This window comes from Scyliorhinus torazame, chromosome 10 (assembly GCF_047496885.1).
Source record: "Scyliorhinus torazame isolate Kashiwa2021f chromosome 10, sScyTor2.1, whole genome shotgun sequence".
In the NCBI taxonomy this organism is placed as follows: domain Eukaryota; kingdom Metazoa; phylum Chordata; class Chondrichthyes; order Carcharhiniformes; family Scyliorhinidae; genus Scyliorhinus; species Scyliorhinus torazame.
Genome location: NC_092716.1, coordinates 43,936,105 through 43,959,345, shown reverse-complemented (window position 1 = coordinate 43,959,345; position 23,241 = coordinate 43,936,105). Strand labels below are relative to the sequence as shown.

Here is a 23,241-nt window from a genome sequence, read left to right as displayed (position 1 = left end):
TCCTAATCACGGCTATATTTGCCGCCCAATAGTAATTGCTAAAGTTTGGCAGCGCCACCCTCCCTCCCCGGCTATGCTCCAGCATCCCCTTTATTACTCGCAGGGTCTTGCCCGCCCATACAAAGCCAGAGATCACCTTGTTTAACAGCTTAAAAAAGGCCCGTGGAATAAAGATTGGAAGGCACTGAAAAACACAGTCTGTACCCCCCCCCCCCCCCACCAGTGATAGCGGGAGCATGTCCCACCTTCGGAAGTCTTCCTTCATTTGAACCACTAGTTGGGTCAAATTTAGCTTGCGTAGCCGTTCCCATTCCCGTGCCACCTGGATGCCTAGATACCGAAAGCTTCCCCCTACCACCCTAAACTGAAACTCCCCCAGTCGCCTCTCCTGCCCCCTTGCCTGGATCACGAACATCTCACTTTTCCCCACGTTCAATTTATAACCCGGAAACCGGCCAAATTCCCCCAGAATCCTCAATTTCTCCCATCCCCTCTAGTGGGTCAAAAACATATAGGAGCAGGTCATCTGCGTATAGTGAGATTCTGTGTTCCACCCCTCTCCGAACCAACCCCTTCCAGTCCCTTGTGGCCCTCAACGCAATTGCCAGCGGCTCTATGGCCAGCGCAAACAGGAGTGGGAAGAGGGGGCATCCCTGCCTCGTCCCCCGGTGCAGCCTAAAATAGCCCGATGTCAACCTGTTGGTCCGTACACTCGCCACAGACGCCTGATACAGCAGCCTGACCCAGTCAATGAAGCCCCGACCAAATCCAAACCGCCCCAGCACCTCCCACAGATAGGTCCATTCCACCCGGTCTTTGCGTCCATTGCGACCTCTACGTCCCTACCCTCTGGGGGCATCATGATCATATTCAACAGTCTTCTAACGTTGACCGCCAACTACCCACCCTTAACAAATCCTGTCTGGTCCTCCCCAATCACATCCGGAATGAAGTCTTCTATCCTTGAGGACAAGATTTTGGCCAACAGTTTGGCGTCAACATTTAGTAAGGAGATCAACCTGTAGGACCCGCATAGCTCCGGGTCCTTCTCCCGCTTCAAAATCAGTGAGATCGTGGCCTGTGACATCTTCAGGGGAAGCACCCCTCTCTCCCTTGCCTCATTTAAATGTCCTCATCAGCAGCGATCCCAGAGAACTTTTTATAAAACTCCACTGTGTACCTGTCCGGCCCCGGGGCTTTACCCGATTGCATGGCCCCCAGCCCTTCTACCAGCCCTTCCTCCTCCTTCGGGAATCTCAGCCCCCCTAAGAATTGCCTCATCCCTTCCGGCCCAGCTGGGGGTTCTGACTCATATAGCCTGCTATAAAACTCCTTGAAAGCCCTGTTAACCCCTGCTGAATCTCCGACCAAATTCCCGTCTCTGTCATTCACTTTCCCAATCTTCCTGGCTGCCTCCCCCTTTCTGAGCTGCTGCGCAAGCATTCTGCTGGCCTTCTGTCCATACTCATATATTGCCCCCCTCGCCTTCCTCAGCTGTTCCACCGCCTTCCCTGTCGTTAGCAAGCCAAACTCCGCCTGTCGTCTCCGTCGTTCCCTTAAAGGCCCTGCCTCTGGGGCCTCCGCATATCTCCTGTCGACCTGAAGTATTTCCCCTATCAGTCGATCCGTCTCTGCTCTATCTACCTTCTTCCTGTAGGCCTGTATCGAAATCAGCTCCCCTCTGACCACTGCCTTCAGCGCCTCTCAGACCATTGCTGCTGAGACTCCCCCCGTGTCATTAACTTCCAGATAGTTCTGGATGCATTTCCTCACCTGCCCGCACACCACCTCATTCGCTAACAGTCCGACATCCAATCTCCAATGAGGGCGCTGGCCACACTCCTGGCTCACCTGTAAGTCCACCCAGTGCGGGGCATAGTCCAAGACCGTGATCGCCGAGTACTCAGTGTCCACTACCCCCGTCAATAAAGCTCTGTTCAAGATGAAAAAGTCGATCTGGGAGTACAATTTATGCACGTGTGAGTAGAAAGAGAACTCCTTCATTCTTGGCCACCCAAACCTCCATGGGTCCACTCCCCCCATCTGCTCCATAAACCCCTTTAGCTCCTTTGCCATGGCTGGCATCCTGCCTGTCCTTGAGCTTGACCGGTCTAGCTTTGGGCCAATGACTGTTGAAGCCCCCCCCCCCCCAAATCCATAACCAGCTTATGCGAGTCCAGGTCCGGGATCGTCCCCAACATCCTCCTTAGAAACTCCACGTCATCCCAGTTTGGCGCGTAGCATTCACGAGTATCACCGGCAGCTCTTCCAACTTCCCACTAACCATGATGTACGAATTTCCCACATCCGCAACTATTCTTCCCGCCTCCAATGACACTCGCTTATTAATCAGGATCGGGGTCCCTCTAGTCTTAGATTCCAGCCTGAATGAAATACCTGCCCGACCCATCCCTTCCTTAGTCTAGTCTAATCGATTACCCTAAGATGCATCTCCTGTAACATCACCACGTTCGCCTTCAATCCCCTCAAGTGCGTGAACACGCGTGCCCTCTTAACCGGCCCATTTAGCCCTCTAACGTTCCACGTGATCAGCCTGGTCGGGGGGCTTATCCCCTGTTGCTCTGTTTACTTGCTATAAAAATGGCGGTTAATAAGGTCGCCTTTCTTAATCCGAATTATGAGTATACTTTCAGAGTCGCCAGGTATCTCTCGATACCGATCAAAGAGCCAATACACCAGTCAGTTAGTTCAAAGTCAATGGTATGTATTTACACACTGTATGATTTACTCATACACAATAACACTACAAGCTAAACTATCTCTATCACTAACATCCATATTTAACTTCGGGTGCCCACTTACGTCAGAGGAACAATGGCTGTTGTTCGGATCTGAGGCTGTTGGGTTCGAGGAGGTAACAGGAGTACAGCTAAGGTCGTCCGTCTGGTAGCGAGCGTTGACCTCGAACTTAACTTGCTTCTGGTGATGCTGGTGGAATGGTCTCTCCGCTTGAGAGTCAAATCCAAGAGAGTGAACCTTTGGCGGGGGTTCCTTCTTATACACTTGGAGGGGCTTTGCGTGTTTTTAGGTGGCCTTAAACTTGGTCCCAATTAATTGGGCAGTTTCTTGATCATTGTCATCGATCTAAACCAATAAAGGGGCGGTTGCCTTGATGGCTGGACGTGTCCTAGGTGGCCGTTGGCCTTGCTTTGTTTGTGTCTTTTGGTTGGGGTAGTGGCGCCGGAATATCTGAGACAGTATCGGCTACCTGAGCATTAGTCCTTTGTTCCTCGGAGATGGGCCATCAATATGTAAATCAACCCAGAGTTTTGATTCCGTCTGCAAACTGCCTTCAGGCTCTGTGCCTGCTTGTTGCTTTGCATTGTCCATATTTCCCTATAGGCTCTGCAAGTGTCCATTTTATATACTGAAAGTGGCCATCCCAGATGGCTACACTCCCTCCTTGTGATTCTCAACGCGAAGCGTGAAGGATCATATTGCTGAATCTCCTTTGTTCTCTGCCGAAGTCGAGCACCCGCAATCAAGGACAGGTTCTATTCTACTCTGTCTTATAGATTGGAACCTTTACCTAAATTGCTTTATGTACATCATATTATTTTAAAATCCTACGGGGCGCTATGATATTCAGGCATGCATTACATTTATTTTTCATTTAAAACACGGGAACCTCTAACTATTCTTCCCTAAACTATCATTAGTCAATTAAAAGAATTTTCAACCGTATAAACTATACAATAGCAGCATTACATGTCTCTGACACTACAGAGCATCGCGATGACAAACCGTGCTTCCACGATGCATGACAGGGAATACCATTTGATAAATTTGTCACACCAGTTTGGTGTATCAGTGGCTGTCTCTGGGTGTGGTGTGTGGCAGGGATGGGAAACATTCACAGCCTGTGGGGTAGGGGTCAGGGGGGTTGCGTCCGCGCGCAACTGTAGTGATCCCACCAAGATCCAAATGTAGATCATGATGTCTGTCTTCATGTTCTCCTTTTCCTTCTTGGTCTTCCTTTGTCTTCTATTCTGGATTTCCTGTGGACACGAGCATAATATCTGTTATTACCTTGTTTAAGATCTCGTATGTCTGTCTGTCCTTTTATTATCAATTGCCCATTAGAATTGTCACCATATGTGACTCTTTTTTTTTTTTAAACCAAATTTTTGGGGACCAGACATGCGAAAAGAAAATGCTGTCACAGCGCGAGCAGTCTCGCAGCCTGTGCGAGCGATGCGGTGAGTGGGCGGACAATCTCCTTGTCCAGCAGTAAAGTGTTCCATCCAAGTGTTTGAGGATATAAATAGCATATGGGAGAGCGACCTAAGGGTCGCCGGAAAACAAACAAACAACTTGTGGCAAAGAACATTCTTTAAACCACAGACTAAAAGAACAGTAAAAGAGTTTCGACCCAAAAGTTCCGAATGGGGCGCGTATGGGCCGCGGCGGGGCAAGAATGGGTGGAATCCCCGGGTAGACGGTGACCAGTGCCGTAGGTGCACTACCCGAGCGTAGCTGACCAGGGGTCCTCAGGCAGGGCGGGGATCAATGCCGTTACTCCACTGCCTGAGCGACTGGACAAGAACGGAAAAAATTTGTGGTCGTCGTGGATGCTGCATCTTATGATTGCCTTTGAGTCAGAAGAGTAGCTATTAATGGATGTCTGCCGACAAACTTGTTCCTTTAACTGCCATTTGGCGTTAAAAGAGTGCCCCCCCCCCCCCCCCCCCCCCCCCGGCCGATCAGCCATCACCTTTCTTAGGCCAGTCTCCAGCCCCCAGGCAGCCACAAGCATAACATCTGCTCACCTCCCACTCCATTTCCGTGAACCAGCCCGCCCAGCTAGCTTGGTAGCCCCCGCCCATGGCGCCCAACATTTTCCCACTTATTGTTTCCCCCCCCTCCCCTCCCTTGCTTGGACACACATATGCAAGTGAAAACGTTCCCAGCCCAGTTAACCGAAAGAAACAAAAAGAAAATAAAAACCCCACATCGAAAATTCACACCTCCACCCCCCACCAGTACAAATGCAAACTTTAATTACAAAAATGCACGGCAGCTCCAGGATCGATACAGAAAGCATTACAAATATAGTGCAAAAACAAAAGTATTTTTAACGTGAACACTGCAGCAAAGTTTAAAAAAAAAAAAAAAATTTTTAAAAACCCACCTCGTTGCCTGCCAGCCCGTTCCTTCTGACTAAGTCTTATCGCTTCCTCGGGCGACTCAAAATAGAAGTGCTGCTCCTCATAGGTGACCCAAAGACGGGCCGGATACAGCAGTCCAAACTTCCCCTTCTTCTTGAAAAGGGTGGATATTTATAGGTTGAATCCCGTTCTCCTGGCTACGTCCGCGCTCAGGTCTTGGTAAATGCGCAGGATGCTGTTCTCCCACTTACAGCACCGTGTCTGCTTGGCCCACCGTGGAATACGCTCCTTATCCAGGTACCTCTCCAATCTCACCACCATCGCCCTCGGGGGTTCTTCGCTAGTGTTCTGTGCGCCCTGTCCACCTCCAGAGGTCGGGTGAACGTCCCATCCCCCATTAGCTTCCTGAGCATACCCCCTATATATGCCCCTGCATCAGCTCCTTCGAACCCCTCCGGGAGACCAACGATCCTCAAGTTTTGCCGGCGGGACCTATTCTCTAGATCTCCACCTTCTCCTGGCACCCTTTCTGCTGGTCTCTTAGCATCCCCATCTCCACTTCCATTGCTGTTTGGTGTTCCTCGTGCTAGGTCAGTGCCTTCTCCACTTTCTGGATCGGCCGACCTTGGGCGTCCAATCTCTGTTCTAGCCGAGCAGTCGATTCCCTAATCGGGTCCAAGCATTCCTGTTTCAGCGAAGCCCCCTTGGATAAACTTCATCAACTGCTCCGCTGACCGCCGTGCCATCGAGCCAGAACTCCGCTCGTCCGCCATGCTTTTTCCCGCTGCAGCTTCAACCCAGGTCTTCTCTGTTTGCCTATTTCTTCCTTTGCGAGCACTCCTGGTCCGTCTATCCATGCACTGGTGTGGGACTCCTTCTCACGGTCGCGTTCACTATCAATGTTTCAAGTAAAATCCAAGAAAAAAACCGGGGAAAAGGTCCAAAGGCCCGTCCCAAGCGGGAACTACCAAATGTGCGTTCTACTCTTTCATGGCCACCACCGGAGGTCCCCCCTCCCCCAAATCTATCTTCACCAGGGTGGATTAACTGATCATGGCCTTCGTCTAGGCGGGAAGGAACCCTAGGATATGCAAATTGGCACTACAAAGAGGGTGGCACGTGGGGGCTCGGCTCTGTTGAACCTTCTATTCTACCACTGGGCAGTGAACACGGTGCGGAGGTGGTTGGGAGAGCTAGAGGCAGAATGGGTGCAGATGGAAGAGCCTTCCTATATTGGGATGTCCCTTTGGGCACTGGCCACCGTATATCTCCCATTCCCCTCAGCCAAGTACTTGATGAGCCCGGTGGTTGTAGCCACATTAAGGACTAAGAACCAGCTCAGACACAATTTCAAAGATAAGGCCATCTGTTGCGGCCTCCATCTGCAGAAACCATAGATTCATCCTGGCGATGATGGGCACCGCCCACAAAGCGTGGAGAAAGGACAAAGGGGGCTGATGGTAAGGGACCTGTGTGTGGATGGCAAAATGGCAACCTTGGGGGAACTAACTGAGAAGTTTCGCTCCCAAAAGGGAACAAACTCTGCTACCTGCAACCACAGGAATTCCTACGCAAGGCGACTACTATGTTTCCCCACATACCCGGACACACCCTTCTGGATTGACTATTAACTCAGGATGAACTAGGAGATGGTAAATGTGCTGACCTATATGGACGACTGTTAGAAGAGGTAAGGGCCCCACTGGACGAAACACAAGAAAGGTGGGAGGAGGAACTGGGCTTGGAGATAGGGGGAGGACTCTGGCTTGAAGCTATGCACAGGATAAACTCCACCTCCTCATGCACAAGTCTGAGCCTAACACAACCACAGGTTGGGGGAAGGGATAGTCAGAGAAGGGAGGTGGGATGGATGGTCGGGGGGGGGGGGGGGGGGGGGGGGTTGAAACTGCCATGCCAGATCACATCTCCTGCTTTGCTTCTTCCTGGGGTGCAGTACTCAGTGGGTATCTGCTGCCTCCGACTTCCAAAGGGGCAGCTGGGACTATATCTTTACCACACTGGTCACAACAATGTAAATAGACCACTTGTCTCTTTTTGTAATTTTTTTGTTTTCAACACGAGTGTAAATTTGACCACACCTTGTATATGTATAGTAAAATAGTGTAATTTATGATTATCGCAACTGTGTAATTAAAGTATATGTTTATTAGATTTGCCTGTCATAAGGGCACCAGGGTGGTGCAGTGGTTAGCATTAATGCCTCACGGTGCCAAGGACCGAAAAATTAACCAAATTCTTTATTAGGTACGATTTACCAAAAGAAATCAAATCGGACCAATGGTTAAATTTTATGTTGGGTTTATTTAAGGAAGTCATGAATAACTTGGAGATAAAACAATATACTCATGAGCATATCATCTGGAGTCACAGGGCGGATAGAGAGATGACATGAAAGTTTGAAAACGATGATGAGAGCTTAGTCAGTTACCAACATTATTGGGACAAAGGATATTCCATTTCTGTTATTTGACATTAGGGATGCACAAAGTGTAGTCCTTTTGAATTGGTTTATGGGCATGAAGTGAGGGGACCACTTAAATTAATCCAGGATTGGGGCAGCACGGTGACGCAGTGGTTAGCACTGCTGCCTCATGGCACTGAGGACCCAGGTTCGATCCCGGCTCTGGGTCACTGTCCATGTGGAGTTTGCATATTCTCCTCGTGTCTGCGTGGGTCTCATCCCCACTACCCAAAAAAATGTGCAGGGTAGGTGGATTGGCCAAGCTAAATTGCCCCTTAATTGGAAAAAAAGGAGAATTGGGTACTCTAAATTTTTTTTTTTTTAAATATATGATAAATCCAGGAAAAGTTGTTCAGTAAGAAGTCGGAAACTACACTTAGACAGATTTCAGAGAGAGACCATGGGGCATGTGAATTGGTGAGGAAGCATTTAAAATTATCGCAGCAAATAATTAAAATGGAGGCTGATTTAAAAAAACAAAGATTTGTAGTTTTGTAGCAGGGGTGGAAGTGCTTGTTTTATTACCTGTATGAGGTGGACCATACCAAATTGAGATAAAACTTAGCGAAATAATCAATTAGTTATGCACTCCATCTATGTCACATTAGCATGCTTAAAAAATATTTTAATGGGAAAGTTGAGGACAAACAAGAAATTTAAATAGTCATGGAGCAGGGAGAAAAAGGTTTAAATTTTGAGTGACTCCTTCAATTAGGTAATGAGGAAGTACTTAAAAGTTTGGGCAACTTACTAAGTTATCTTCCAGATAAAAGCCGAGACGAATTGAAAGTTATAATAAAATGATTTTTATTAGTGTCGTAAGTAGGCTTATATTAACACAGCAACGAAGTTACTGCAGAAAAAAAATCCCCCAGTCGCCACACTACGGCGCCTGTTCGGGTACACTAATGTCCAATTCACCTGACAAGCACGTCTTTCGAGAGTTATGGAGGAAACCCATGGAGACAGGGGGAGGATATATAGATTCCGCACGGACAGTGACCCAAGCCAGGAATCGAACATGGGTCCCTGGCGCTGTGACGCAACAGTGCTAACTACTGTGCGACTGTGACGCAACAGTGCTAACTACTGTGCTACCGTGCCACCTGCTATACTGCAGTAATATAACTATATTTGTGGGGATAAGTTGGGTGGAATAGAGGTTGCTATACACGATGTAGATGTGGGCGAAATTACTCTCATAAACAACATCCGTATTAGTTAAATCCAGTAAAATTATTACAAGTACAAAAATAAATTGAATATCTGCTCCAAAATGGTATAATTGAACTAAGTTCTAGCGATTGAAGTTCATTTATTGAAATGGTGCCCTGTTTGGAGGATTGTATTGAAAAGATAGGGAATTACATCTATGCTGAGTTACTGAAGAACTATAGTTGTCATAAGGGAGCCACAGTTCTTTCATGTGATGCATTATCCAATGTCAGTAAAATTGTTTCTCCAGATAAAAGTGAACCGAGGTTTGCAGTCTGAACAGTATTATGCCTCTTCATGCTTTGGTCATAATGTCTGTGTCCAGAGCTGCAAGTTCACATGGGATAATGTAAACTTGGATACCAGAGATGGCAGTGGTGAAATCAAGATCTGGAAGGTACAAGATGGTTCTTTATATTTGTTTCACAGAATCCAACAAGGATTCCAAACGGGGATGCTGCGTTATGGATCTTCACTTTTCTCCCAACAGTAAGCCATTGGTCTCCACTGGCAGCTACGTAAATTGACGGGAAATCAGTACTGGAGAATCACTGCAGGCATTCTACACCAATGAAACAAACCTGAATTCCACACGTGTCATCTGATTTCAAGACTTGTGTAACTATTGATAACATTAGAATAGTCCACATCTTGAAAATGATCAACTGAAACCATTTACTCTGAAAAAACAAAAGAAAAGCTTTTGTATTATTGCTGAGAGAGAACATCATTGCTGGAGCACTATCAGGGATGTAAAATAATTGATGTGGACCTTATTTGTGAATACTTTGGGGTATATTTCATGTTAATGTTCTTTTTCAATGTTTAATTTTAGATGAGGTAGAACTGGTAAGGGGTAGTTGAGAAATGGAATTGTCTTTTAAATATGATGTAGCATTTCTAAAAATATAGGGAGACATGCTCAGAAGTTGGATTGAAATGAGAGGTAAAGAATTGGCAAAAAAGAAAATGATCAGGGTTTAGCTACACTGAGGACTTGAGATGCAGATCAGCCGAGTAGCAGGGTGAAACAGATACAAGGTCATCCCCACACCCCCACTACTTGCCTTCAAACAACCGCGCAACCTCAAACAAACCATTGTTTGCAGCAAACTACCCAGCCTTCAGAACCGTGACCACGACACCACACAACCCTGCCATGGCAATCTCTGCAAGACGTGCCAGATCATCGACATGGATATCACCATTACACGTGAGAACACCACCCACCAGGTACGCGGTACATATTCGTGGGACTCGGCCAACGTTGTCCACCTCATACGCTGCAGGAAAGGATGTCCCGAAGCGCGGTACATTGGCGAGACCATGCAGACGCTGCGACAACGAATGAACGGACATCGCGCGACAATCACCAGGCAGGAATGTTCCCTTCCAGTCGGGGAACACTTCAGCAGTCAAGGGCATTCAACCTCTGATCTCCGGGTAAGCGTTCTCCAAGGCGGCCTTCAGGACGCGCGACAACGCAGAATCGCCGAGCAGAAGCTTATAGCCAAGTTCCGCACACATGAGTGCGGCCTCAACCGGGACCTGGGATTCATGTCGCACTACATTCATCCCCCACCATCTGGCCTGCAAAATCCTACTAACTGTCCTGGCTTGACACAATTCACACCTCTTTAACCTGGGGTTACCCCATCTCTGGATCTGTAAAGATTTAATCACCTGCTAATGCTCGCATTCCAAGCATTGTCTGGCATCTTTGAATCTGTCTATATATATATATATATATATATATATATATGTTTCTGGAACATACTTCTTCATTCACGTGAGGAAGGAGCAGCGCTCCGAAAGCTAGTGACACCGAAACAAACCTGTTGGACTTTAACCTGGTGTTGTAAGACTTCTTACTGTGCTCACCCCAGTCCAACGCCGGCATCTCCACATCTTTGTTAAACAAATTGAAGATGAGCAGCCGAGAGACCGAGATCAAAGCTACACCTGTCACAAAGCAAAGCTCTCTCATGGAATCAAGCTGTTGCGCAGAAAAGAAAGCAACAAAAGTATGTCTGTGCCAGACCCCATAAGTTCTCCTCTTAAACTAGAAGAAAGGCTCCCAAAGAAACCTACAGGTCCTATGTGGTAATCATTGGCTGGGTTTGGTTCTGTGTTAAAACCTATGGGATGTTATTTTGGGGAAGGTACTGTCAATTTAGATTGGGGGGGGGGCTAATTTAAGCATACTGCCTGGGGAGTTATTATTGTAGCTAATTGTAAATGTTCTTTACTATTGCCTTTCTTGTGTGTTTCAAAGTTGAATAAACATTTTGCTATTTGAATAATTGACAGCAAGACTGACTGCTTTCCTCACCGGGTTTCTCACATATTTTTCCATATCCCCAAAACAACTAGTTAAGAACTAGGGCAGCACGGTAGCACACGTGGCTAGCACTGTGGCTTCACAGCATCAGGGTCCCAAGTTCGATTCCCCGCTGGGTCACTGTCTGTGCGGACGGTCTGCACATTCTCCCCGTGTCTGCGTGGGTTTCCTCCGGGTGCTCTGGTTTCCTCCCACAGTCCAAAGATGTACAGGTTAGGTGGATTGGCCATGCCAAAATTACCTTAGTGTCCAAAAAGGTTAGGAGGTGTTATTGGGTTATGGGGATAGGGTGGAAGTGAGGGCTTAAGTGGGTTGGTGCAGACATGATGGGCCAAATGGCCTCCTTCTGCACTATGTTCTATGTAGCTATGTATGTATGTAACCAGCATTCCAAGTTTCTCTCCTGGGATTTGGGATGCCCTCACATTTAACATTAGTAGGGTTCATAACAATATCTTGTATCCAAATGAAAATCTCCAGTTATTCTGGAGAATCTGACAGCTATGCAGGCTGTTTGCAGGTTCTCTGTCGCCTATGTATAGCAAAGGTCAAATTGTTCTTGCACGGTAATAGCCTTCTGCACGAGTTTTTGTTCATAAATTTAAAAGATGGAGAAGAAGCTGAAGTTTTTTGCCTTCAGTGAGATACCTCCATTTTTGCCTGCAGATAGACATAAGAGAAAATAAACTGAAACTGGACTAAATGTTATTCAGAAATATCAATGTGTATTTTATAATTAATTTGGTTAGTTTACTTTGAGTGCCAATTGCCTAAAATTGATATAGTTTGTAATGACATAGAGAGAAATGTTGCTTTTTGCAAATAGCTTTTGAACTGCACATGTTCATTTCTAATCCAGGATAAGGATAAAATATCATGTAACAGGACCCCAAAGTTGGACCGAAGTGATGGTGGGAAAGAGGTGAAAGAGAAAGCATCAAAGAGGAAACTGCCTTTCACTATTGGAGTTAACAGCATTGATCAGAAAGACTCAGACACAGGTAAGAGGGGGAAACTGCCAAAGGCACAAGCATTTCAGTATAATTTGCACCTGGAACTGTAGATGCTACACAAATGGGTTAAAAAGAGCAATTTTAATACAGGCCGTGCCCATCCACAATAAAGGTTCGGCAGCTGTGAGCACAAGTAATTTAGATTTTTTTCCCATCATCTTTGGAAGGCACCTCCATCTTGAGGTATCCTTGAATTTTTCTACCTGCCTCTCCTGGTGGGGCTGCCAGCAGTACAAATTTGTGGACCCTCCCACTGACCCAGTTGAGTGCATATCCCACCTGCCTGGCTTAATTGGCCTCCTCCCATAAACATTACCAGCGGGGGGTCAGGATCCACTGATGGTTCCAATCTCTGAAAATCTTAAAGGTTGTAAGATTCTACTCTTAGTTAGTCTCAGGTTAGATTTACTGATACTGGATTGCAAATGTAGTTTATCACTTTGATAACAAAATAGCTCACTTTAATATAATGTGAATGTTGTTCCAAATCATTTGCAAAGCAATTTCCTGAACCTGATTCAACAGATCTAGTGACTAGAGCACTAAAATCAACTTCGCATGTTTATTGTGCTTGCAGATTTTAATTAAGTGTTATCTCGCAGTTTTGAAACAGGAAGAAGTTAATATTTGATAAACACGATACTTTTGTATTGTATCAGAAAAAAACCTATTGCAATTGTTTTTTTTAAATTTAGGACTGTGATGTTCTATGTTTATTAAGTTGTAAAAATAATGTGAATGTAGTGCTTTAATATCCCTTTTTTTGCTTACTCTTGGCCACGGTTGTCTGATTGGTGTCTATTTATATGCTCCAATATTGGTGAAATAACTGCACAAAGTTTGGTGTGTCTTTCCTTTCAAAATGAAATTAATAATATCCTAACAAATATCACCTGCCATAAGTAAGCATACAAAGAGATATTGACAGGTTATGTGATTTGACTCAACGGTGGTAGATGGGGTATAATGCAGATAAGTACAAAGTTATTCACTTTGTTAAGGATAGAAAAGCAGAATAGTTTCAATAAGCATGGAACTTTTAAAGGTTGATGTTCAGAGAGCTTGGATGCACTTGTTGAAGGAGCACAGAATTAGAAAACACAAGCAGAATTCTGTAGATGTTGAAAATCTGAAATAAAAGCAGAAAATGCTGGTCAGGTCACACAACATCTTTGGAGCGAGAAGCCAGAGTTAATGTTTCAGGCCTATGATCTTTCATCAGAACAGAATGTTAGCATGCAAGTGCAACAAGCGATAAGGAGGGCAGATGGCATGTTAGACTTTATTACAAGGCGATTGGAGTATAAAAATGAATAAGTCTAGCTGCTTTGGTGAGACTTTACTTGGAGTACTATGTGCAGTTTTATTCTCCGTGCCTAAGGAGGATACACTTACCTTGGAGGTGGTACAGTGCAGGCTCACCAGATTTTTCCTGGGATAAAGGCTTGTCTGTGATAGGCAAGCAAATCGGGCCTATGCTCTCCGAAGTTCAGAAGAATGAAAGGTAATCTCATTGAAACATAGAATATTCTGAAGGAGTTGTCAGGGTAGACATTGAGAATTTAATTCCCCTGGAAGCGACATCAAGAACATTGGGGCATAGACTCAGGATAGTCATTAGGACCAAGGTGACAAGAAATATCTTCACTCAATAGGTTGTGAAACTTTGGAAGTGCCTTTCCCAGCGGGTTGAAGGCGTTCCATCATTAAATATATTTAAGACAGGGCTCGATAGATTTTTGGTGTCTCAGGCAATCCGATATGGGGAAAGGACAAGAAGGTGAAGTTGAGGTTGAAGATCAGTGATCGTATTGACTGGAGGAGCAGGGTCAAGGTGCTGAATGGTCTACTCTTGTTTCTTACATTTGTAGAGTCATCGAATAGAAATAGCAGTTTTAATCTTCTGCAGGATACAGATATAAAAATAACCGACACAGTCTGCATTAATGTAACCAACATTTGAGCTTTAACAAAAGTAAAGTAAGACTGAACTAAGTAAAAATTGTGCTTTAATCAAACAACAAAATATTTAAAATAAATTACTTTTCAACAGATCATTGGAGAAATAAGATGTGAAAACTTAATTTCTGAATTATGAATTGTTCATAAATTGTCCATATATAACTGTGTAAGAGTTCCAAAAATTTGACTAACGCAGACATCATCAAACACCTTATACAACAGTTGTGTGATCTGCTATTGCTCATTACTGATACAATCCACTGTTGCATTTTTGGTGCCACGTTATCAATACTCTGGCCACTAGGGCTTGTCCTCAACTTCATCTATCTCACTAAATGGCAGTCAACCTAAATTGAGACGGGAAAGATCCTGCATATCTCGTCTTCTCAACTTTTTGAGGCAGTGACAATTCAAGTGGATTTGGAAAACTCGATAATATGGTGTTGCTAGACTTCTAAAGACATTTGATCAAAGTTGCACATTTTAAAAGTGTTCAGCTCAGAAATAGGGATTCAAGATGAACTTGAATGAAAAGAAAATTAGCTGAAAGGTAGAAAATAATGACTACTCATTAGTGATATTACATCACGGTGGGGAGATGTACTGATTGGAATGTACCAAGACTCCATGTTAGAACCAGCATTTAAAAAATAATTTTCACACAAATTATCTGGATTCAGAAACTCCGTGCAAAAGGTGCTATTTAGAGGGACGATGGAACTGGGAGGGAGCTCCAAAATGGCAGAATGTTTTGGGGAAAATTTATCTGTGGGTAGAAAAATGATCAATGATTTTTAATACTGGTAAACCTAAAGTGCTGCAAATTGGGAGAAGAAAAAAGGAAGTTATAACTAAATTGTAGTGTTGTGGTCAGACCATTCACAGTCATTGAGATTCCAAGAAGATATTAAAGTTTTGCAAGCAGTTCAGCAAAGAGCCACAAGGCTGATCCCTCATGTCAAAGAGCTGAGTTACAAGATTGATCAAAGAAACTTGGCTTTTCCACTTCAAAAGGTGGTGGCTAAAAGGTTGTTTATTTAGAGCAGGTTTTTTTTTTTGAAGTGCGGGTCATGGGCGGGTGTCGGGAGGGTTGGGGAGCTATTGGTCAAGGCGTTCCCGATCGCAGGAGAGGCACCGAACAGCCGCAACCGGCTTTAAAATGGAACAATGTAGTCTTCCAGCTAGAAGCAGTGGCAGAGAGCAAGTCACGCGCCCAGCATATACACTGGAATCTCACACCCTGTACATCCATGCTTTTGGTGCAAAATCATGGGAGGAGAGTTTCCTCCATTTTCTAGCTGCGAGCAAGCAAGGCAACAGGACTGTGAGAGAACTGAAGATGGATCGTTTTGTTATAAGGAAGAGAAGGCCAGAGATACAAACCGGTCAGGATCTCAACTGAATTTGCTGGAGAGAGCTGCACAGGAGAATCCACGGCAGGACAAACACAGAGCTCCAGGGCCTCTGAACAGTCAACAAGAAAGAAACTTAATTCTGAAACAAAGCAGTATAAAGATGATTGCTTGAGGTATGGCTATGTTAATTGTGCTGATGCAAAGCTCGTGTGTTATATGCAGGGATGTCCTGACAAATGACAAATTAAAACTCAAAATTTCAAAGGCATTTGAAGGCGAGTACAAGGACAAACGAGCGACGAACAGTACAGCAGATGAAGAGGCCCTTCAGCACTCCAAGCCTTAGCCGATCATGATGCCAGTCTAAACCAAAACCTGATGCACTTCCAGGTTCCGTATTCCTCTATTTCCATCCTATTCTTACACGCTGCTGTCTTATCGGCTTCCACCACCTCACCTGACAGCATGTTCCAGGCACTCGCCACTCTGTGTTTATAAAAAAAAACTTACTGTGCACATCTCCTCTAAACATTACCCCTCGCACCGTGAACCTATGTCTCCTAGTAATTGACTTTTCCACCCAGGGAACAAGCATCTGACTATCCACTCTGTCCATGCCACTCATAATTTTGTAAACGTCTTTCAGGGCACCCCTCAGCTTCCTTTGTTCCAGTGAAAACAATCTGAGTTTATCCAACCTCTCCTAGCTAATACCCTCCCGGCCAGGCAACATCTTTGTAAACCTCTTCTGTACCCTTTCCAAAGCGTTCACATCCTTCTGATCGTGTGGCGACTAGAATTGTGCGCAATATTCCAAATGTAACCTAACTGAGGTTGTGTACAGCTGCAGCATAACTTGCCAATTTTCATACGCAGTGCCCCGCCTTGATTTTTTTTCAAACGATGCAGTGAGAACTTAAATCATCAGCTGAGATCCTTAGCAGAAATTTAATATTGGATGACGAAGTACAATTAGCCTCTTCCATGTTAGCTTACTGTGTAGCTAAAGAGAAAATGGCCCACACTATAGCAGAGATGAATTCTTCCTGAAACTTTAGACATGGCTCGTACAGTCCTAGATGAGAGGTCAGTTGAAAAACTGAAATGCATCCCACTTAGTGATAACACAGTGGTTCGCCGAATGTGATACTGCTGACAATTTAGAAGCTCATCTTAGTCAGCACAGGAACTCTCAGTACAACGAGATGATGTACAGATATTTTGGATTGTGCAACCTTGCTAGTTTGCGTTAGGTATGTTTGTGAATTGGTTGAGGTTTTGCTGTGCTGCCTGACGTTACCAACCAGCACGCCTGGTGCAGTGATTTTTGAACCATTGAATAATTACGTAATTGGAAAGTGTGGGCTTGATTTGGTTAAGTGCAGAGGAATCTCGGGCGATGGGGCAGCCAACATGACTGGAAAAAAGCAGCGGAGTTATAATAAGGATTAAAGTGGCAGCTAGTCAGGACATTGTTTGGAATCATTGTTTTATTCACCGTAAGGCATCGAAAAGAATTCCATCCAATTTTGAAGTGGTGTTGAAAGGAATTGTGGAAGTTGTGAATTTCATTAAATGCAGCCACTTGATACCAGGCTTTTTTAAGCTCTATGTTCCGATATGGGGGCCAAGAGCACACATTTATTGTTCCACAGAGGTACGTTGGCTGTCAAGGGGTCATGTACTTGTCAAAGATTACAAACAAAGGAATGAAATCCTTGAGAAATTGACCCCTCTCGCTGAATCATTTGTGATGAAACTTGGATGCTTACTATGTCTTAACCTTGCAGACAGCTTTTTAATTCAAAACAAACAACTTCAAATTGCAAGGGAAGGATGATGATTGCTTTTGGCACTGTGAAGAAATAGATGTTTTCCAAAAGTAATTGAAAGTTTGGCAAGTGCGAGTACAAAAGCAAAACTACTACATGTTCCCCACACTGCTAGAACACATCGAAGAAAACCATGTTAGTAAGTGAACTGTCAATAGATTGATGGGCCTTATTCAGTTGCATCTGGCTGCGCTGATCAACAGTTTTTGTCGCTACTTTCCAGGGGAGAAGTTTCAGATTTTGAAAGAGAAGGGGTTGGTGCAAAATCATTTTGAGTTTGAGTCACCAGAGTTAATTATTAACTGACAGCTGACTCCAAATTAAGAGACTGAACTTCTGCACCTCACCTGTGACAGCACATTAAAACATGCCACAAGTCCACGAGCTGTCAGCATTCTGGAATCGGGCCTCCGAGGAGTATCCATTGCTGAGTAAAGCAAGCATTTTGTTGCTATTGTCCTTTACAATGACCTACATGTGTGAGGTTGGATTTTCCATCCTCATAAACAAAGACAGCACAAAGGAACCAGCTGAGCTCTGCACCTGATATGCATATTGCCCTCTCCTCCTGTGAACGCGATTGGGTTGAGATAGTGAGGACCAAGCAGGCTCACCTGTCGCATTAAAGGTAAGCAAAAATGGTGGGCCATGAAGGTTGCACAGAAGTGAAGCTGTTGCAAAGTATTCTGACAAGGACCGTGCTTAAAAGAAGACCGTTCTCTGATGAATATCACAACCTGACACTTGATGGGCCGAATTACCTAATTCTGCTCCTATATCCTATGGTCTTCTGGACCATTCAGCTGTGTTTTAAATGTGGCTGGTCATTGTTGCATAGATCTCTAGCAATTGACCATTTGTTAATTTAGATATTCAGCACATTGGTATTAACACATTTCCTGCATTTCTACAAACTGGTCATTGAAAAGGTTTTAAAAACTCAAGACAAAGCCCACAAGTCAGTGGATGTTCCTGAAAGGCTGGAAAAGTAAAGTAGCAGAAAGTTATGAAAGAAGTTTAGGAAGCAGAATGTTTTATAGGCAAGATAACGTCAAACTTCTCTTTTTGCACTAAGTTAACAAATTATATAACAAAATTAGGTTGACCATTCAAATTATTTTCTGGCTAGCTTTCCATCTCAGACGAGACATAAACTTGAGCTCATCCAAACCACTCCAAGTATCCAAACACCAAGTCCCATTCATCGTAACTGTGTAACTGCTCTGTATTTGCTGACCTACGTCACTTTCTGATCTGGCAATGCCTTAGTTTCGGGGTTCTCACCCTCGTTTTCAAACTCCTTGATGGCCTTGCCCCTCTCTATCTCTGTAACCTCCTCTAGCTCTGAAAGGCGTTGAGATTTCTTCAGTCCTGGTCTCTTGCACATTCCTGATTTGTATCACTCCAAAGGCAACCAAATCTTCAGCTGTAGAGGTCTAAAGCTCTGAAATTCTTTTCCTAAACCTCTCCAGCTCTCCACCACTACTTTAAACCTACCTCTTCCATCATCTGTCCTAATCTCCTTACGTGCCTTGGTACCAGATTTTGTGCAGTAATGCTCTTGTGTGTTATTGTGCTAAAGGTGTTATATAAGTTGTCTTTGTCTGTTCGCTGAAGGTCAAAAACATTAATTTTCTTGGTATAATTATATATAATCTATGCCTAACATTAATAAAATATAGATCAATGAAACTGCCATGGCCTTGTTCATGAATAGTTGGAGGAAATGTTATCGCCCAGGGTTTGCCATCAGTGGCGAACAAATACACTCGCTTTGATTGTTTGCAGCTCCTAAAACATTTCATGCACTTTTAAACAGCCACTTCTGGCCTTCGGGAGTCCAATACAGTGCCCTCCACAGGGGTCTGGAACCTATTGCAAAATCCAGTTCATCCTTTTTAGTTGTGTTTCTTGTAACAAATCCAAGTTATAGTGCCCTGTATGAAGCCAGACAGGAGATGGGTTAGTGTTTCACATGGATGAAATAACAGCATTGTTAGTCGCCGTGTTACCTATTGATGTCAATGAACTGGTAAAACAACTGAGACAAATGAAGACACTCCAGAATTTTAATAAAGAAGGTTGATTTCCTATGTCATTGCACACAAATTGGAGAATATGGCCACTTTCTCATCTCCTTTTGTTTCTTCTCACCACTTCTGCTCTCTGTCTTTCGCCTCTCTCCCATAGGTGTCTTTGCTTCACTCTCTTTCCTTGTTTCCTTTCAGATTGGCAGGGAATATTTTAGGGAAAGGATTCAACAACTGCAGGTACATTGCACTTGGGATGGGAATTTCAGGGCGAATGCGCTTCCTTGCCATCTCTTTAAGTTACCTGTGCTGGGAGAACGTATTCTTGACTGAGATCAGAATATTAAGCTCATAGACTCAAAAGTGCAGATGTTGTTTCCAAGCCATAACTGTGGTGTTTTTATGAAATTAAAATGATGTCCTTTTGGTTCACTGATTTTTACGCTTCATTCCCTCAAACCACATGACAGGAGACAGCTAATCGTGAAAGATGTCTTAAATTACAGGTGGACCGATGTACAAGTCCATATTTAGTGACCTGGCCCAGTATTGTTCCTCCTTTCACATTACCACTGATGGGATGTTCTCTGCTATTGCTTTACATTACTATAATGTATGAACATGAGTCAGGAGACTATTCGAAGTGTGGTTTTCAGTCTTTTCACTACCTTACTGCTGCTTGTTGATCACTTTGTCTAATCAGTGTTTTGATGAAACCAATAATATGTTGTGTAAGTGGAAAGGTGTAACTTTTTTCTTTGTCTCCTTTATAAAAGAAAATAAAAGAAAGCATTTGCAGTAGTTTAGCCAACTTACAACATTTGAGATTAACAACTGTTGCAGGTGTCAACTGAAATACATTAGAGTGAGCAATACATCTCTATCTGTCAAAGTCAAAGGCATCGTAATGGCAGTAGAAATGATGGATCTGTACTGCCTGATGGATTGATCAGGAATATTGTTTTTAATGAGAATGTTTGGAGATGGAATTATAGTAAACTGTGTTTGTAAATTGTTAATGTATCATAGTGGTGCACATGACTTGTGTGTGTTTGTACCTGCTGTCCAGAGAATATTTCAAGAAGTTTGTCAGCAAAGCTGCAGATGTTTTTTCTGCAATGAAATCTAGCTTTCTGCTTGGCTTACAGTGCAGTTTGCTCCCTGTTGTGATTGGAGTGTCTACTCTGTTCCTCAGTGTATACTTTCTCCAACAGGTTTTTGCAGGCTGCATTGAGAAGGAAATCCTCAGGTAAGAAAGAGGCAATTCAAGTTACAAATGTTTATTTTTTTCAGTGAGTCGTTAAAAAATGTTGTTGATGCCTCAATATTCCTCATTACTTGTTTCAGTGTTCTTAAAATTTGGTAGCTGGACTTTGTGATGGTCCTGCTACCCGAAAATGCAACGTTCCTACAGAGAATTTTCTTGTAGGATTTACCATTATTAGCTGTTTCTTCAAGCACCACAAAGTATAATGTTGCATGGTTTCCCTTTCAATGTAAATATTTTTTAAATGAATGTCTGTCTTGGGCAACATGGTAAGAAGTCTTACAACACCAGGTTAAAGTCCAACAGGTTTGTTTCGATGTCACTAGCTTTCGGAGCGCTGCTCCTTCCTCAGGTGAATGAAGAGGTATGTCCCAGAAACATATATATAGACAGATTCAAAGATGCCTGACGAGGCAATGCTCGCCGAGCAGAAACTTATATAGCCATGTTCCGCACACATGAGTGCGGCCTCAACCGGGACCTGGGATTCATGGCGCATTACATTCACCCCCCACCATCTGGCCTGCAAAATCCTACCAACTGTCCTGGCTTGACACAATTCACACCCCTTCAACCTGGGGTTACCCCATGTCTGGATCTGTAAAGATTTGATCATTTGCTAATGCTTGTATTTCAAGCATTGTCTGGCATCTTTGAATCTGTCTATATATATATATGTATGTTTCTGGAACATACCTCTTCATTCACCTGAGGAAGGAGCAGCGCTCTGAAAGCTAGTGACATCGAAACAAACCTGTTGGACTTTAACCTGGTGTTGTAAGACTTCTTACTGTGCTCACCCCAGTCCTACGCCAGCATCTCTACATCTTGGGCAACATGGATCATGTGCAACTGTTCAGGATAATGAGGCTAGATCAGAGTTCCGAATAAGTTTCTTTTTTTTCTCCCTAATCCATTGTATAATTCTGATCCAACTTATTTAAATTCATTTGGGGAATATCGTAACTTCTCCCAATTTCCTCGTTCACACACAAACTGGGGATGATGTGGAGAATGTATGTGAGGAAATTTCTTCTCATGATGTAATATTGAACCACTGTATCTCCAGGAGTTTGATCCAAATTGTTTTACTTTCTATCATTTCACAAACATTTCCAAAGTGGTGTGATCTAGAATCTGCAGACTTTTTGGTCTGTCTTTAGATATGATTAACTCAAAAATTAATGATTGATTACTCTATCTGCAGCATTTGCTTACTGTATTAATAGTTTTGTGCTTGGCTACACCAAACAAATTAAATATTTGATTTTGCAATTATGTGCATGTAAAATAAGAAGCATAGAATTTGCTTAATATGATGAAACACGGACAAATAATTATAAAGACCATAATGGACATAAATACTCTTTTTGAAAAATGTATGGACATTAACTGGGCACCTGGTAAGCACATTACATTTATCTTCAATCCTTTGTCCTCTTTTGGTTTTTGTATAAATTGAATTATAATGAATAACTAATCACACCAGAATAAGCAAACTGAAGACAGCCGCACATGGAGTCCGAATCTCAAAACTCACAATGAACTAAAGCCTTCCAAGTTCCAGCTTTATCGCCATTTCTAAGGCAAGGACAAGGGTACTTCACATGAAATAAGTTAATTGCAGCTAGGAGAAATTTACCTTTTTCACATTAAGTTCATAAAATATTTGGCAAATAGAATTGCAGATCAGCAATAGGGAAATATTTAAGCAGTAGTTGGAAGGGTGGGAATGCAGTACAGGGAAAATGTTTGGACAGCTGATATTTCATAGATGAAGCGATGCCTTAGATCAAATTTGAAACCATGTTTATCTTAGTGCTGATAAAAATAAAGGGGCAAGAGAAAACGTGGAAACACCGGACAATAAAAATATTTTATGTAGTGGCAAATTAATGCTAAGAAACCTTTTGTTTCAATAACTGAAATGGTAAGTACTTTGGCTTAATTTCTGTATAGAAGCTGGACATTGCAATTGCAAATTTATCAAATGTGGGAATAGAAAACAGATAGGAGGGGCTGTTAGCTAATGAGATGGAATAAAGTAACTTAAAATTAGATAAGCAAATCAGACATCAGAAAATATTGAGGGAACCATGAAAAACACAGAGCCCCTGATTAAAGTTTTCCTAAACTTGTGGATAGAAATATTCCTTCAAAGGAATGGAAACAAGCAAAACCGAGCCCAGACTAAGTGGAAATTTTAAACTGGTTTTACTGGAGCGGCACGGTGACACAGTTGGTTAGCACGGCTGCCTCACAGCGCCAGGGACCTGGGTTGAATTCCGGCCTCTGGTGACTGTGTGGAGTTTGCACTTTCTCCCCATGTCTGCGTGGGTTTCCTCCGGGTGCTCCGGTTTCCTCCCACAGTCCAAAGATGTGCAGGTTAGGTGGATTGACCATGTTAAATTGCTCCTTCGTGTCCAAAGATGTACAGGTTGGGTGGGAGTGGGCGGAGGTAGGAAGCTATTTCAGAGGGTCGGTACAGACTTGATGGGCTGAATGATGTCTCCTGCACTCTAGGGATTCTATGATGATTCTATTCTGTGACTCATTTTCAGTTACTCTTAAACCACCAGGTTCTACAATAAAGAATAAAATTCATAAATACTTAG

General features: G+C 43.6%; 1 protein-coding gene across 5 annotated transcripts in view; it reads left to right on the top strand.

Annotated features, from left to right (window-relative positions):
* The window catches only part of ankrd11 (ankyrin repeat domain 11), a 252,452-nt gene that overhangs the window by 126,650 nt on the left and 102,561 nt on the right, over window positions 1-23,241 (top strand). For all 5 annotated transcript variants that reach the window (XM_072518040.1, XM_072518041.1, XM_072518042.1 and 2 more), the window contains one exon: window positions 12,027-12,168. In XM_072518040.1, the coding sequence (XP_072374141.1) occupies window positions 12,027-12,168 (142 nt within the window). The remainder of the gene's footprint in view (window positions 1-12,026; window positions 12,169-23,241) is intronic.